The following is an 18,040-nucleotide window of genomic DNA, read 5'->3' as shown; positions in this document are numbered from 1 at the left end:
TCCTGTCCCAGCTGGTGTTACTTAAGTCACCTCTACACTGTCAGGTCTTGTATTTTGCATTCTTTCCGTCTACCATCATCATCATTATCTTGTCTTACTAGAGTTAAATGGATTCAGTCTTCACAAACCGTTTTTTTGACTCAGTTTTTCTAGCCATGCTGTGGATGCTTGTATATGTAGTAAATTCCTCAAGGAGGATTTTCACACAGCACTCCTTGGGTTTTGTTTGTTTCTGCACATTTAAAACTCCTTTATACTGGAGTGACTATTTAGGTGGGTATAAAATTCTGTGATCACGCTTTGTTCTTCGAGTGCTGTAATAGACATGGCCGTACCTTCGTTTTGAATTGCATCTTGCTATGGAGAAGTCTGGTTTTTCTCCCCTCTTATGAGTGACTTGATCTTTCTGCCTGACTCCTGAAGGATTCTTTGTTTTTTGAAGTAGAATAATTTTACTAAAATCTGTCCTTTTCTTGACTATTTCTGATTCATTTGCCCTTTCAGTATATTTATTAAGATCTTATTTGAGGGATCCCTGGGTGGCGCAGTGGTTTGGCGCCTGCCTTTGGCCCAGGGCGTGATCCTGGGGACCCGGGATCAAATCCCATGTCGGGCTCCCAGTGCATGGAGCCTGCTTCTCCCTCTGCCTATGTCTCTGCCTCTCTTTCTCTCACTGTGTGCCTATCATAAAAAAAAAAAAAAAATTAAAAAAAATCTTATTTGAGAGAAGAGAGAGCATGAGTTGGAGGGAGGGGCCGAGGGAGAAGGAGAAGCAGACTCCCCACTGAGCAGGGAGCCCCACACAGGAGGCTGGATCCCAGGACCCCAAGATCATGACCTGAGCTGAAGGCATATGCTTCACCAACTTACGTACCCAGACTCTTCAGTATTTTTAAATGATATCAGTACCATTCCTTCAGTATTTTAAAATTTTATCAGTAAATATGTATTCTCTTCCATTCTTTCAGTTTTCTCATTTGGGGATTTCATTATGCACGTGTTGGGTTGGATGTTCCTCACTACCCCTCATTTTGTCACTTTCTTGGCGATTCTTTTTAATACTTAAATTTTTATTTAATTTGAATTTTCTCACTTCTGCCTATATGTACTTTTTGCCTCTTTGAGTTTCACCTCCCTTTCTGTAGTGTTTTTATTTTTTTCTTCCACTTCTTTCCTGAGTTTTTCTTCTATTTTTCTTTCTGTGACCTCATCACTTCATCATTCCTGAGCTTTCACAGCTGTTTTGTGTCCATCTTTTATAGAAACAACTTAGGAAATTCATGGCAAAACGCATGTTGATGATTTTCATCTGCTTCATGATACTTTTTTTTTTTTCTGGTGAATGGTCATTTATGAATATTGAATATTGTATAATGAATATTCAGTAAGCATTCCTCAAGGGCCTGTTTTCACTTGCCCCTTGTGGAGTTTACACTCCAGGAGTACAGATAATAACTAAGGGATTATAACTTATGTATATGTATCTATATATATTTTTTAAGATTTTATTTATTTATTCATGAGACACACAGAGGGAGACATAGGCAAAGGGAGAAGTGGGCTCCCTGGGGGGAGCCCAATGTGGGACTGAATCCCAGGACTCTGGCATCATGCCCTGAGCTGAAGGCAGATGCTCAACCACTGAACTACCTAGGGGTTCCACTTATGTATATTTTAGAAGGTGACAAGTGCTCCAGAGCAGAGTTGAGGGAGTGGTGGGGAGGGGGCAGTTTTAAATAGGATGGTCAGGGAAATCCTCACTAAAATGGTGTTATTTGCACAATGACTTGATGGAAATGAGGGAGTGTGAGTTAAAAATGATCTGTGATGCTTGTTAAAGACAATCAGGCAGGCTTTTTCAAGGGGAACTGTCTTGGTGGGTGCGGGGACCACTGCAGTGGAGCATTGTGGTAGGAGAGAGAACAGACTCCACTCCGAGTACAGTGCCGGCAAGGAGCAGGGGTCTGGGACATCAGTGGATGGGAAATTCCAGTAGACACTGGGGACAGAGTCTAAGAGTGGACTCTGGCTAAACCAACCTGACAGGATTCTTGCTGAAGGCAGGCCAGGGTTACTGAGCTTGTCTGGGGCGCTTGGGGAGGGTAAAACCCAAGCAAAGGTCATCAGTTATGGGGGATGATGGCTAGAGCCATTAGGAGAATTCTTGCCGCTGTGACAATGCCCAGATGAACGTGGAAGTCTGGACGTCGAGGCCTGGTTGAGAAGAGCTCTAGGAAGGCTGAGTAGAGTTTGGTCAAGGAGAGGATTTTAGTCACAAGCCATATGAGGAGCATCTGGGTGGTGCAAAGAACATGTGCAAATGCCCTGAGGCTAGAATTTGCAGGCACCTAAGACTAGCAAGGAGGCGGGGAGGGAAGAGTGAAGGGGGAGGTGACTGGGAGGGGGTATGAGAGACCCCCCCTTTATAGGCCATCGAAATGACTTTAGCCTTTACCCCAAGTGAGATGGGGAGCTGCCACAAAGTTCTTTTAAGCAGAAGAGTGGTGTGATCCATCTAGTATTCATCACCTGCCACTTGGATTTCCCTCTTGTCCCTCTTTCCCTCATGTTTACATCGATTCCGTCTCTTTGCGGGAGGTGAGTGTCGCTAGGCCAGGCTGGCCGAGGGTGGATATGTGAGCTCCTTTATCCTTTCCTCTTCCACCTGGGGAGCAGCAGGGGAGGTTTTCACGGCGGGGCTCCCAGGATGTCCCCCGGCCCCAGGGCCTGGCTCCCAGGGTGCCCCCTGCTGGAATCACTGTCCCCCAACTCCAGGGCTTGGCTCCCATGGGTGCCCCCTGCTGGAAGCACTGTCCCCCGACCCCGGGGCTTGGCCCCCATGGGTGCCCCCCGCTGGAAGTACTGCCCCCCAACCCCGGGGCTTGGCTCCCATGGGTGCCCCCCGCTGGAATCCCTGTCCCCCAGCCCCGGGGCCTGCTCCCATGGGTGCCCCTGCTGGAATCACTGTCCCCAGACCCCGGGGCCTGCTCCCATGGGTGCCCCCTGCTGGAGTCACTGCCCCCCCGGCACAGGGCCTGGCTCCTGCCCCTTTGCATGGTGTGACCCCCGGCCCTTGCTCTTAGCAGCTCCGTCGCGCCTTCCTGGCTCCCACCTGTGTGCTCGCTGCACCACCAGCAGGGTCTGTGCCTTATTTCTCTTGTTCTTGTGGGTGATTTCCAGAAGGCAGGGAGCGGGGATGCTCACCGGACCCCCAGAGTCCAAATTGCGAGTTCAGTATTTAATTCTGGGGATCAAAAGAGGCAAAGGTGGTGGTGGTTCGAGAAGACCGAGGCCTCGGAGCGGACCGGGTGAGGCTTCCGCCTGAGACCCCGTGCGACTGGTACCTTCTCGGTGCTTCTTCCTGCCTGAGCTTGGCTGCACGGCCGGCGGCGGGGGGTGTCAGCTCCGGTGGCCCAGCCTGGAGTCCCCGCCAGGGATGGTGGCGCCGCAGCGGGTACCCCCGCCCCCGAGTCTCCAGCGGGCAGGTGTGGGGCCCGCGTGGCTCTCGGCTGCACTTCTCGGCCTTGCGCAGCCCGGGGCCCCTGTGATGCTGTGCCGGCCGCCGCCCTTCCCCCGAGGATCACCGCCGGAGCCGTGGCTTCTGTGCATCATTTCTGGGGTTTGCTCCCCTCCTTGAGTCCCTGAGTGACCTTTGCTTATGAGGTTGGCTGGCCTCCCAGCACCATCCAGAGCCACATCTTACCTCCTCCCTGCTGAGAATTCTGGACGAAAGTTGGTGAGGCCTTGAGTTTTCCCTTGGTTTTAGTTATTCAGGTTCATCTGTGCTCCTGGACCAGAATTACTCAAGCATCATCCGGAGTGACTAAAACTAGTGAGGTCTTACATGTCAGTTGTCTTGGAATGGAAAAAAAAAAAAATCTTCCAATGAAAAAGCAACAAAGGATTGGTTCCTCATTACCATGGGCCTTACCCATTTGTTGAACTGTCTTCTGTTTCTAAAGTTCTGTTTCTTAAAAATAAACAAGTCATAATAAAACATACAATTCTGTTTCTTGGCTCCTTGGGAAACACTTGGACAAATTCTCTATCCCTCTTTCATTGGTGTTGATTGAATAGACCTGCCAAACTTACCTACAAATATTTTATTAATTTTGTATTTCTCTCTACTATGTTCTTTTTTTCCTTTTTTTTTTTTTAATTTTATTTTTTCATGAGAGACACAGAGAGAGAGAGGCAGAGACACAGGCAGAAAGAGAAGCAGGCTCCCTGTGGGGAGCCCGATGTGGGACTTGATCCCAGGATCTTGGCATCACGACCTGAGCCAAAGGCAGAGATGCTCAACACTGAGCCACCCAAGCATCTATCTATCTATCTTTCTTTCTTTCTTTCTTTCTTTCTTTCTTTCTTTCTTTCTTTCTTTCTTTCTTTCTTTCTTTCTTTCTTTCTTTTTTTCTTCTTTTTTTTGTAAGATTTTATTTGTTTATTGGACAGACGGAGAGCACAGGCAGGGGAAGGGGCAGACAGAGGGATAGGGAGAAGCTGGGGCTGGATCCCAGGACCCTGAGATCATGACCAGAGCCACCCAGGTGCCCCTCTACTATATTCTTTCTTAATTAAATCAAAGTGACAAAAGAGTCCCTTGGGTCATCAAATATTTACTCTGCTTCCTTCCAAGAACTTTACTTCCTTTTCCTTCTTGAGCTATAGGGATCAGGGAAGGAAAGGTTCTATTGATGTCACGACTATAATATGCCAATCAGTGGTCAGTCCAGATCCTGTTCCCATGAGATTAACAGAAAATGTGATTAGATAGGAGCAGAATGTCCCAAGTGCTCCTGTATTATATTAAGTGATAAAGGTCATGCAATTATTTTGGCTCACTTTATTTCTGAGACTCACTTGTCAAGTAAATTTTTAAAAATGTACTTGTGGATTTAAACTTTTAAAAATTAGATTTCTACTTAATTTCAGTTGTACAAGAAGTAATAGAATTAATTTTAATTGAATTTAAATTATTTCAGAGGAATTTTCATTTAAATTTGCTTATGCACTTTTTATGGGAAAGGAGGACACAAACACAAAATATTAGCACATTTAAGGGACATCAAATATTCCCTGCTCCCCAAATTTCTCATGCTCTGAGAACTTGGTAAAAGTTTTTTTCACCAGATGACCAGAGGAAATAAGATTTAAACACCAGTAGGACAGATGGTTTTTAATGCTTTGATCTGCAGGCCCATTTTAATTTTGCTGGTTTTCCTCTCTTTGTAATTTTTTGCCATTGTATGACCATCGTATTAGCATTTGACAGCAGTCGTGCCACATTTTCTGCAGTCATATTACCATTTGACAGCAGTCGTGCTCCATTTCTGATGGTCGTTTCACCAACATGTTGTTTGAATTTATTGTGGATTCTCTTTCCGCTCCAGTGGATGCTGTGTAATCTCCTGAACTTCCTTTTCCACACAAAACCCCCATAGCAAATTGAGACTGTCGGGTTCTTTGGTGACGGGAAGGAACTGCCATCCAGGAGAGAGTATAATGTCCATATTTTGTTACTCTGCAATTATCTTCAGATAGATGAATAGATGATCTGTTGTGAAATCTTTCTTAAATGATTTATGATCCAGGGAAATCTAGGCTCGAATGTCTACCGAGTGACCCGGGCAGGGGAAAGATTGGGGAAGACTTCGCAAAAACAGTGAGGTGCCCCCTGTGTTCTGTGGATGAGCTCGAGACCCTCCGTGAGGCTGCCTGGGCAGAAAGAGCACCGGGCCAATGGTTGTGTTAAATTGTGCATTTGAAAACGTGTAGTCATTTTAGCATAACTGAGAAAGAACCCAAAGAAAAGGGTTTTATCTTACCGTCTTTTTCCTGAAAAGGTTGTTTATACATGGTTGTGGGTAATGTGGCCATGAACCTGCCCCTTGCCTCTGACCCTTCTCTTTGCCCTTTGGAGTCAGACATTTGTTGGGATTCTCCCAGCGGGGAGTGCGGAAGCATCTGGAAGGCTGTGATGGCCTGAGATCTGTTGCCCACTTCAGTGCTCCCAGCAGTGCTCCCAAGCACTGTGCATCGGCCCTGCCCCGTCATCCTTCCTGGCTCTCCAGCCCCTACCCAAGGCTTTGCCTTCTCCATCCCAGCATCCAGGTCTCTGGTCTGCAATAAGTGCTCACTGAATATCTTAGAACAAATTGATTGCTAAGGAGATCTACCTCTGCTAATAAACAAGGTGGATGCAAAGACATGTTAGTGTGACCGGTGGCTGTCTCTTCTCCTAGGAAGTGCTCTCAGGCGTGGTGGTCATATCTGGTAAGGATTCAATCCAACACCAGGGAGTGTCTTTGACGGTGGAAGGAAGCGTGAACCTCCAGCTCAGTGCCAAGAGTGTGGGTGTGTTTGAGGCTTTCTACAATTCCGTTAAGGTAAGAACGCTTAGGTTGCACATTTTTAGTTCATTATCCCAATGTGTATGGTGGTGGTTTTTTTTTTTTTTAAGATTTTATTTATTTATTTGAGAGAGAGAGTGTGTGCGCACACGGCAGTGGGGATGGGCAGAGGGAGAGGGAGAAGCAGACCCCTCGCTGAGCAGGAAGCCCAATGGGATGCGAGACTGGATCCCAGACCCCTGAGATTGTGACCCGAGCCAAAGGCAGGCAGACTGAGACTTAACCGACTGAGCCACCCAGGTGTCCCATGTGGTGGTTTTTAATTTGCTCTCTGGCTTTACTGTTGTTAACCTGTCGGTATTTTGCAAGGTATAGCAGTGGTCCTACTTTTAATACTTACTAATCAAACTGAAAAAGCATTCACATGTTCTGATTCTGAATATATCCTGCTCTTGTAAGTCTGCCTGTTTTTATTCCAATAAGGTAGGATTAGGAGAAGTAGAAGTGCACTAAATTCAGCTTTTAAAGAGACCAGAGCTCTTCTGAGAAGTGCCTGTGGCTTCTGGCACTTACCTTCCTCAAACAAAACTGTTATTTTGACTGTGTACACGGCAGCTCTTGGATTTGATACTCGGGTAAGATGCAGATAGAACAGTGGCCATTCTTCCCTTTTTGTCATTTTGGGTAGAGGTGTATGTTCCAGAATATAAACTCCTTTTCTATACTTATAGTTTCCTTTTCCTGAAGGACATAATAAGGCTGAGTTTTGAGGGGGCAGGAGGTGAGAGGAAGGACGGACGGGTTCTAGTTGGCCACATTCAGATCCAGGGCCTCCCTGTCATCTTCCACAATCTCCTTATTTTCCTCCGGAAGCACTTAGAGACTCACTTCAAAAGTTGTAGATTTTCCGAGTGATGCAAAACCAAAGCTTAGAATATGTGAACTAAGGAAGGTGTGATGGCTGCCTTTGGGCAAGTCCCAGTGTAACGCTGAGGTGCGCAGGGCTGAGGACGGGCCTGCTCCTCCCCGCGCGGTGGGTGGTGGGAAGGCTCCCAGGAGGCTGGCGTCCAAGGCGGGCACAGGGTGGTGAGGAGCCCTGGGTTCAAGTGGCAGCCCACCTGGCCCTCCTACCTTGACTGAAGGTAGGAATGCCTGTCAGGACAGTTGTTAGGACAGTTAACTGAGCTTTTGGGGGATAGGAGAGGAAATATGGCTTCAGATGTGCCCCAGACATGGAAGCATCCAGAACTGTGGATGAACCGTAATTGTGCCAGAGACTTGAACCACCTGGCCACTCCCCTGCAGACACAGCACGGTGCTGCCCAGGACGCAGGGAGGGTAGCCCCCGAGGGCTCAGGGCCTGAGGCTTTCGAGAGATCATTAACAGACACGGTAATTTAAAAGTGCATCCAAAAGTGCGCGTTGAGAGATTCGGTTGCTTTTCCTTTACAGCCTATCCAGATTATCAACAGTACCATCGAAATGGTGAAGCCAGGCAAGTTTCCCAGTGGCAAGACAGAAATTCCTTTTGAATTTCCTCTGCACGTGAAGGGCAACAAAGTTCTGTATGAGACTTACCACGGCGTGTTCGTCAACATTCAGGTGAGAGTTTCCTAATCCCGTGCAGGTGGCTTCCTGGCTTTTCTTCTGCAAAATGGCTCCGTCTTTCTTTCACTGAAAGTTACCAGATGGACCCAAGAGTTTAATACTGTAATCATGCCAAGACCACCCATCTATGTTCTATTTTGATTTCTCATTTTGCTGTGCAGAACACATTTTATGTGTGGCCATGATTTTTGATAGGAATCCCGGAGAGACCCCTGCTCTAGCTTCTTTTTAAAAAATTCTGTTGTTTCTGTTGGGCCCTATTCAGGCCACATTGACACCGTGAGGGGTGCTGGTAGTGTTTGGTGACAGATATGCCCTCCTCTCTGGCACCCGCACTAATTGTCTGTTCTATACGCATAAATATCTCTTTGTTAGATATCCAAAGGCTACTACTCTAACATAGGCTTGTATTCTTTATTGAACAAACCTTGTAAATGAGGGGAAGTGAATTTATGACTTCCTGTCTACCTCCGCTGGCCCAGGACGCCTTTCACAGCCACTATTGTCTCCGGCACAGTTCGGAGTCATGACTCAGAGCGAGCGGGTGAGAGAGAGCCTTTCCTTTATTCAGCGGAAAGAAAGGTACTTTTGTGATATCAGCCTTGCAGGGTTCCCCTTGCTACATGAGACAAAACCATTTTGTCTTGCATACGTGCAACAGGGCGGAAAGTTAGGAAGTTTCTTGATTTATTAAGTTGTAGCTGATAATTTGGTCTCAGTCAGAGACCATTCCCCTGCCTAAAACATACCACTTTAAAAATACAGATCCTCAAAACACTCGTGAGAGTGTCACCTCAAGGTTTGTCTGCGTGCGAGTTCGATGAAGTGCTCGAAAGATGGGTTGAGAAGCAGGTGCCAAGTGACATCCTGCCCTGCAGTCACTACCTTTCCGTCCAGAAAAGCTGCGTCTCGTCCTTCATTATTGGTGCACCTGTTTCAGTGTGCAATCTGTATTCTAGAGGCTCTGGCCAGCCCATGGGAAGTGACCGTAATGACAGGGAAGTGTCCAGATTCACAGGAAGTTGGCTGTGTAGACGTGCGAATTGCCCGAGCACAGCAGTGCAAGCGCTCTGACCAGCTTCCTAGGTCGGGAGTCCTTTCACCGCCAAAGGCAGTCCATGCACAATGCCTTCTTAGCAAGACTGACAAAATCCCAAACGTGTCATTTGAACATCACAGTTATTCTCTTTCCAGAATCAGCGTTGCCTTGCTTGCTCGACACAGTAGCTCTTTAACACTGTTGATTTAATAACATAAGCGCTCGTTCATGAGAAACCAAAGAGAATAACATTCAGGTTTCACTGATCATGCTTCTTGTCACTTCCTCCTGTGTTCATTGTTCTTGTTAGATTAGTTTGTTTAAAATCAAATCGGAGCGGTGCCTGGTGACTCAGTCAGCGGAGCATATGACTCTTGATCTCTCGGGGTTGTGGGTTCAAGCCTCACGATGGGTGTAGAAATTACTGTAAAAAATAAAGTCTTATAAAAAAAATCAAATTGGAAATCTCATCCTTTTCCAAATATTGCCAAGAAGGGCATGCAGATGTATATAGTTGACCTTTGAACAACATGGGTTTGAACCTTGTGGGTCCCCTTTACATGGATTTTTTTTTTTTCCGTAAATACAGTAGAGTGCAAATGTATTTTCTCTTCTTTATAGTTTTCTTTCTCTAGCTTAGTTTATTGTAAGAATACGGTATACGGTACATATAACTTACAAAATAACTGTTAACCAACTGTTGATGTTATTAGTGAGGCTTCTGGTCAACAGTAGGCTCTCAGTAGTTCTGTTTTTGGGAAGTCACAAGTTATCCATGGAGTTTTGACTGTGCGGGGATTGGTACGCCTCAACCCCGTGTTGTTCAAAAGTCAACTGCATATAAAAATCTTGAGTATTTGTGTCCTGCATGGCTGTGTGTAAGTTGGAAACTCTTTAAAATACAATCGGAGGGGCAGCCCAGGTAGCTCAGCGGTTTAGTGCTGCCTCCAGTCCAGGGCCTGATCCTGGAGACCCAGGGTCGAGTCCCACGTCGGGCTCCCTACATGGAGCCTGCTTCTCCCTCTGCCTGTGTCTCTGCCTCTCTCTCTGTGTCTCTCATGAATAAATAAATAAAATCTTTAAAATATATATATAAAATAAAATAAAATGCAATTGGAGGAGGATGCCTGAGTGACTCAAAAGTTGAGTGTCTGCCTTTGGTTCAGGTCATGATCCCAGGGTCCTGGGATCGAGTTCTGCATCAGGCTCTCCACAGGGAACCTGCTTCTCCCTCTGCCTGTGTCTCTGCCTCTCTTTGTGTGTCTCTCTCATGAATAAATGAAATCTTTTAAAAAATGCAATTGGAGGATTAGTGTGTGGTGAATTCTTCAGTAAGGTGTATGGTCACCCTGACCCAACCTTTTTTCATCAGATTTTACCCCGTGAGGGTTAACTTCAGAATGCTACAACTTAGAATTCCCTACCTCCCCAAATATCTCACAGGTTTCTAAAAATGAAGAGATTTCTTCTCATCCTAACCTCCAATGTAGAAGAGCTTATCACCTAGATTCAACATTTATTAGAATTTTGCCATTTTTGTTTCATCTGTGTTTATCTTTCCTGAGTCATTTCAAAGTTAGTTACAGAATCACGACACTTCATCTTGAGCTACTTCAATATCCATCTCCAGAAAATAGGGATGCTCTCCTACATAATCACAGCCGGCATCTTCACACCTATCAAAATTAACAAAAATTCTCAAATATCATCTCATTCCCAATTCATACTCATTTTATTTTAAAGATTTTATTTATTTATTTGACAAAGAGAACAAACAGGAAAAACAGTAGAGGGAGAGGGAGAAGCAGACTCTCGCTGAGTAGGAAGCCTGATGGAAGACTCAATCCCAAGGTCCTGGGATCATGACTTGAGACAGACACTTAACTGACTGAGCCATCAAGGCGCCCCCTCAATTCATATCCAAATTTGTTATTGCTCCTTTTGAGAAAATATGCTGCTGCTTTTTTAAAGATTTTATTTTTAAGTCATCTCTACACCCAGCATGGAACTCGAACTCACAACCCTGAGACCAAGAGTCGTGTGCTCCCCCGACTCAGCCAGCCCAGGTGCCCCATGAGAGTACACTTCTTGAGAGAAACTGGGATGTTGGGTTTTTAAAATCAGTTTTTCATTCATTGATCATTCATTCAGTTTCTAGAGGGGTCTTTTGTTAGCCTCTGTGTTTTATAGCAGAGCAAGTGCCACCCAGGGCAGATGGCAACCACTCGTGGGCACAGGGTTGGCCTCAGCGTGGGTCCCATGGGGGCCCTCGCTTGCCGTGCTTACCCTGAAGATTTATAGGTGCATTCCTCTGCAAAGAAAGTGTTGTTGAACCTAGTAACATCCTCTCTCTCAAATGATGTGGGCACAAAGGCATTTCACATTTAGAATTTGAATTGTGTTATGGTAACGTAATGTAAAAATAGTAAGAACCATAAGACAGAACAAAGGGTTTAAGGTGTAGCAAGTATTACATTTCCAGCTTGCAGGGTCCAGGTTTCCTCTTTACTCGGTCGACAGAGGCTGCTGGGTGGCGTTTGCCCTTGTTCCTCTCCTCAGGCAGGCTGGGTTTGTTCCTCCCCTTTGTGATCAGATCGTGCGTATGAGAACCTGTCCGCTTTCCCCAGTTGTCCTTTGTGCGGCTGCCTTTTCTTTGGAAAGTCATGTAAATCACAGGCAAATTTTATTATGTTTGTTCTACTCTCGTGGCCGTACTAGCAAAGCTTTATGCTGTAGCCCAGCATCACGGCAGTACCAGCATGTCTGCAAAACTGTCACAGAATTAATTTATCCAGATGCTGGTCATCCTTTCTCACAGTTAAGAATATCCTTTCCAGGAGTCGGCCTCAAGTCATTTGACCCATGTCTTCTTTCTTCTTTCCTTTGGCCTCATGTTAACTAACGGTCATAGAAGATCCAATCTTGGGGGCACCCGGGTGGCTCAGCGGTTGAGCATCATCCTTCGGTTCAGGTCGTGATCCCGGGGTCCTAGGTTCGAGTTCTGCACCAGGCTACCCGCAGGGAGCCTGCTTTTCCCTCTGCCTGTGTCTCTGCCTCTCTCTGTGTCTCTCATGAATAAATAAATAAAACCTTAAAAGAAGAAGAAGAAGAAGAAGAAGAAGGAGAAGAAGGAGAAGAAGGAGAAGAAGGAGAAGAAGGAAGAAGGAAGAAGAAGAAGAAGAAGATCCAGTCTTAGACCTCCTGGCACCCTGCTCGTGGTCTGACCCGCCTGACCCCCTCTGACCCGCAGTGGCTCCTACCACCTGGACCACTCCTTAGCAGTTGGGCAAGACAGATCTGGGCTTGAGTCACAGCATTGCGTAAGGGTTCAGAGCATGGGTTTTGGCAAGCGGCAGGTGTAAATTCAAATCCCACCTCTGTGACCCTGGGCAGCCTCCACGACCTCTCCTCCTAGGAGATTAATGAGGCCTTGGCACGAAGTGCTTAGTTAGCACGGGGCCGGGCACAGAGAATGCTCCAAGCATGTATTTGCTGAGTGGCTGAATGAAGGAGTTATTTGGTGACTGTCCTTATAATCCACCGAGATGGTACATGTGAAGGAATCAACGTGATTCCCAGAACAGAACATCACCGTGTTCCTCTTTTCTCCACCTTTCTCCCCGCATGCACTTAGCAGCTGCCCCATGTTACTAATTATTGCTTTCATGCTTAAAAACATTTCGTGACCAGAAGTTGATGCCTGTTGTTCTGATTCCTTTGCAAGTTATAGAAATCCAGCTCGAAGTGACTTAGCCTAGAAAGAGATATAGATCGTCGAGCCGGCCGTTCCAGGGAAGCCAGCTGTGACTGGCTTGGCCTTCCGCACACACCTCCCTCTCAGGCTCTTCCCTGGCCGTGGCCAGGCTGGTTGTTGGCAAGCGGCTGCAGCCTCCCATCTACTGGGTTGGCATCCCCGGCCAAAAGAATTCTTTCCAGCGTTCCCAGTAGCAGCCCTGGCTTACCGGTCCCTTCTGCGCCCAGGAGGGCTGTGGGGAGGTCCGCCCCGCCAAACCCCTGAGACTAAAGATGGGAAAAGAATCCGAGCCAGCAGGCAAGCCTGAACAAAATGTTGCCCATGCTAGACAGGGTGTGGGCTGTACAGGAGAAAGATGAAAACACATACAGGCATACACGCGTGCATAGATGTACGTGTGCACACACACCTATATGAATCTGACAGCACCAGGCCTCTTGGAGCTTATCGGGTCGGGGAGACTAGATTGATATCTCAAAAGAATCTCATACATATATGTACCTGAAAAGGTCCTTCCTTGCAGACAAGGGGTGTTTTGTTTTTTTTTAAGTGTTTTAATCTCCCAGTGTTACCTTAAATGTAGTGACTTCCTGTGTAATGCGGATAGAGCGTTCATAATGATGCAGCTTCTTGATTCACCCAGCACATAGTCCCAGTTATACAAATCATTTTTAACATGATCCTTAAGACAACTGCTAACTTTCTTCCGTATGGATTCTGTGATTTTGTTTTTATTTATTTTTATTTTTTAAAGATTTTTAAAAATTATTTTTATTTTTATTTTTTAAAGATTTATTCATAGAGACAGAGAGAGAGGCAGAGACACAGGCAGAGGGAGAAGCAGGCTCCACGCAGGGAGCCCCACGTGGGACTCGATCCCAGGTCTCTAGGATCACACCCCAGGCTGCAGGCAGCGCTAAACCACTGTGCCACAGGGGCCGCCCAAAATTTATTTATTTATGAGAGACACAGGCAGAGGGAGAAGCAGGCTCCATGCAGGGAACCCAATACAAGACTCGATCCCTGGACTCCGGATCCTGCTCTGAGCCAAAGGCAGATGCTCAACCGCTGAGCCACCCAGGTGCCCCTATTTTTTTTTTTTTTTTTAATGAGCCTGAAGACAGCGATCATGCTGTAGAATGCTGTAGAATGCTGTAGAATGTTGTTACCAGTCAGCCTGTCAGCCCACAGACGGGTGTGAGGAAGCGGTCTGGGGTCAGAGCTCGTGGCTGGGGCACCAGCTGTGCAGAGGGGCTGGCTCTCCCTCGGGGACAACAGGGCCTGTCCTGCAGGAGGTAACTGGGAGTGGCTGGTGCTGAAAAGTAGCAGAGGGACAGCAGAGGAACTGAACGCAGCTGAGAGCTAGAGCGATGCCCGCTGCCTCGCCTGTCCACTTCGGTTTGCACACGGGATCCGTGTGCGGGCAGCCGGGGAGAATGGTCAAGTGAGGCGAGCCATGCATCGACCACTCTGGAAGCTGCCTCGTGGACGTGGGGGACGTCTCTCTTCTCTTTACTTTTGCATATGTTGGAATTTTCCAAAATAAACTTCTAAAAGGGGTTTCCTTTCTTTATTCCTCCATAAGGTTAAAGTACAGAGAGCCGGTGTTGAGCTGCCCTAGGGTCCTGGCTCCTTGAGCACCGCTGCTCTTCCGTAACTGCAGGTCCTGTGCGGGGTCTCATACCGGCCCCCGGTGCAGTGACCGCCGCGCAGGTGCGCTCAGCCCTGTGTCCCCAGGTGCTCTGTGCCATGCGAGATGCTGTCTGGGGCTTCCAGGCCCTTCTGTGTGCTTCCCAATCCTTACTACAAAATAGCGGCCGTTGCACAGGAGAGCTGCCCTGTGCCTGACCGTGTGCCAGTACCCTGCACACACACCCACACACCCACACCCACGGTCCCGCTGGCTCTTGCTGCAAGCAGATCCTCATGCCCATATTTCATGGAGCAGGAAGCCGAAGCTCAGAGCAGTTGTCTGACTGGCAGCGCTCACCCAGCAACGCGGACAGCTGGATTTGAGCTAGCTCTTGCTTCGGAGTGCACGCTCTCTTCTGTCACCCTGGTCTTCCCCTGTCTTGCAGCTGAGCCCCTGTGCCTTGGGATGGCTGTGGGCATAGGCCGAGGAATTTTGTTTTGAGCAGTTGGCTCCCCGTTTTGAGCGTTGGCTCCCCGTTAGGTATATTAATTTCAGATAACACGGTAATTGGACCCAGTTTCCCTAAGAATGTTGACTTGTCTCTTTGAATGTAATTCCGCGATGAAAGTGAGTCACACGAACATAACCTTGTCTTCTCCGACTTCTCCCTCCAGTATACCCTGCGCTGTGACATGAGGCGGTCTCTGTTGGCCAAGGACTTGACAAAGACCTGCGAATTCATCGTTCACTCTGCTGTAAGCTATATTCGGGGGCCCCGGGCTTAATAATGGGGACCCTCTGTAGGGTCTGGTGTTTTATCCCATTTGCAGGCTGGTAAGTCAGCCTGGTGCCGTGTCCTGGCTGCTGGGGAAAGACTCCTGGGTCGGAGACGAGGGACCCGGTTTCTCCTGGCAGGGTCAGAGCACCAACAGTGGCTTGTGCCCTCTTCACTGGGACCCAGAATCCCACAGGGCAATGCCATGGCCCAGATGCCACTGAGGTGCCCCTGAGGAGCACCAGTCTGGGAGCCCACCTGTGTTAGAGCAAGCAGTGAGCAAGGCCGTTTCGGAGAGAGACATCCTTCCCCGAGGTGGCTGTGGCGAACACAACCCAGAGAAATGGCCCGACCCAGATAAGGGACAGTCAGGGCCTTACATTCTTGGTCTGCCCAGCAAGGACATGTGGGGACACTCTGGGCCAGAGCAGGTTGCCTCTCCCAACACCTTCTGCTAATATTTTGCAGTGACGACATGTTCTTCAAACTTTCCTCTCAAGGGGATCCCTGGGTGGCTCAGCGGTTTGGTGCCTGCCATTGGCCTAGGGTGTGATCCTGGAGTCCCGGGATCAAGTCCTGCGTCGGGCTCCCGGCATGGAGCCTGCTTCTCCCTCTGCTTGTGTCTCTGCCTCTCTCTCTCTCTCTCTCTCTCTCTATGTCTATCATGAATAAATAAATAAAATCTTTAAAAAAAAAATCTTTTTTAAAAAAAACAAAACTTTCCCTCTCACGTGCCAAGTTAGGGAACTGGAGCGCCCTCCCTTTGGCTGTAGGTGACTCTGGGTGACTTCAAAGCAGAGTCCTCTGCAGCCCATCCCTGCTAGTCCTTGGTCATCATGCAACACTTAGCAGTGACTGACAGCGCCTGCCCTAGGTGTGGTCCATCTGCCTTTGCTTTTATTCTGAGCAGTTTAGGGAGAGGAGAGAGCCAGACCGGGGTTCCTAGAGGCGCCCAGGTGAACAGAGCCCGGCTGTGCGGGAGCACGTCTCTCTGGGCCACCTCGGAAACACCGCTTCTGAGCTCGCCAGGCTAGAAGAGACCCATGCTCCTGAGGGCACGGACTCTTGGGGCTGCAGGCCACGTCGAGGGGCCACCCCACCTGGACAGACACTAGAGCCACGAGCCTTCCTTGGCTCATTCACCCAGCGTGGCCTATAGCTTCGTTGGCATGAGCGGGACTCAGCATTCTGGGGACCCCACACGTATCCCACGATCTTTGCCACGTGCCTTAGTAAATGGGGCTTCGATGGAGCTCTGAGGTGAGGCAGTTGGTGTTTGTGGAAAATTTGCAATTCCATCTCTTTTACACTGTTTGGAAATATCCACAGGTGTCTTTTAGTCATGGTTAAGCAAAAGTGTAATATTGTAAAATCTCCTGTGTATAAAATTGGTAGTCACTGATGTCCTTTATTTGCATCGTTCTTACAACTTTTTAGGACTTCTGACATTTATAGTTTCCCTCTTAATTTTAGTGGTTACTGTGTTTAACTGACTCTTTCAGTGAGAAGTATGTTATAGAAAATATTTAAAATAGTTATTATTTTTTTAAGATTTTATTTATTCATGAGAGACACAGAGAGAGAGAGAGGCAGAGGGAGAAACAGGCTCTATACAGGGAGCCCGATGATGCAGGACTCGATCCTGGGACCCCAGGACCACACCGCAGACCAAAGGCAGGCGCTAAACCACTGAGCCACCCAGGGATCCCCCAGATAGTTATCTTTTTTGGGAATGATATGATTGAGATGTTTTCCTTTTTTCTATCAAACTGAAACAACAAAAAGAAATTTTTTTTTTAATGTGGTTTATTCCCTAAAAGAGACATATACCCTTTTATGTCTTCTGCAAAAAGAGCCTCCACCTTTGTGAAGGAGAATGAGCCCAAATTCAGTTCCCTGCCCAGAGCTGGGCTCCAGGCCAGGACCCCCTCGGCCCCCGACCCAGGGCCCACGGCCCGCTCATGGCTGCAGAGCCCCCACGGAGGCCAGCTCGGGGCGGGCAGCGGGGGCTGAGCTCTCCGGGCCTCCTCCCTGCTCCCAGTAGTTTACCAGCTCACAGCCTCCAAGAAGCCTGCTCTTTGGGACTGATTTCACGAGGCCAAACCACGTGTGATCTCTGGTTGACAAGTCCGATAGTCCTTTAAAGGCTGTGAGGAAGAAGAATTTATTCGCCAAAGAGGATGTTCACAAACGTATTAATAAGAGTAATTAATATTCCTTAGAATATTCCTTAGAATTCCAGTTCTGGAACTGACCGGAAGTCCGTTGTACTGCTTTGGCAGATGAGTAACCTTGGCAGGGTGGCCGGTGTCCCCTCTGCAGCATGGGGAGAAGCAGGCCAGGCCGGCCCTGACGCAGCCGGGCCATCCGGGCGCGTCCTGTGGTTGTGTGACGGGGAGATGACCGCCGTTAGTGATTGCGGTAACGTGCAGAGGTCGGAGGGAGTCTTCCAGGTGGCAGCCGAGTGGTCACGGCGCTGGCGTCGGAGCCAGATCACCTGGGCTTGAATCTCGGCTCTGCCACTTGAGAAAGCCATGTGCGCGCGCTGTGCCTCAGTGTCCGCTTCTGTGACGTGGGACAGTGACAGTAACAGCACCGCCTCGGGTCACCGTGCTGACTCAGGAGCACGTCGGTGGATACGCAGTGTCCCCTCGTTCCGAGAGAGAAGTTTAAAATAAACACCTTCTAATGACACTACTCTCAGCTCGTAGGTCTAATTTTGTAATTTCTGGACCTGAGAGATTGAGAAAGCAGTTCCCTCGTTTTACAGATGAGGAAACCGAGTCATGGGAGGTGGAGAAATGTGACAAAGAACGGAGCACAGTGTTTTGGCAGAGTGTTTTTAGACCCCCTGCCTGCCTCAGGAGTACCGAGTCCTCCC

At 48.0% G+C, this 18,040-nt stretch overlaps 1 protein-coding gene across 3 annotated transcripts in view; it reads left to right on the top strand.

Moving 5' to 3' along the window:
* VPS26C (VPS26 endosomal protein sorting factor C) overlaps positions 1-18,040 on the top strand; it is a 44,499-nt gene that overhangs the window by 18,390 nt on the left and 8,069 nt on the right. For all 3 annotated transcript variants that reach the window (XM_038581469.1, XM_038581470.1, XM_038581471.1), the window contains exons 2-4: positions 6,243-6,386; positions 7,803-7,952; positions 15,059-15,139. In XM_038581469.1, coding sequence (XP_038437397.1) covers positions 6,243-6,386; positions 7,803-7,952; positions 15,059-15,139 — 375 coding nt within the window. The remainder of the gene's footprint in view (positions 1-6,242; positions 6,387-7,802; positions 7,953-15,058; positions 15,140-18,040) is intronic.

The sequence above is a fragment of the Canis lupus genome, chromosome 31 (genome assembly GCF_011100685.1).
Source record: "Canis lupus familiaris isolate Mischka breed German Shepherd chromosome 31, alternate assembly UU_Cfam_GSD_1.0, whole genome shotgun sequence".
Classification (NCBI taxonomy): domain Eukaryota; kingdom Metazoa; phylum Chordata; class Mammalia; order Carnivora; family Canidae; genus Canis; species Canis lupus.
Note: the sequence above shows the minus strand (reverse complement) of the source record. Positions and strands in the feature narration are given on the sequence as shown.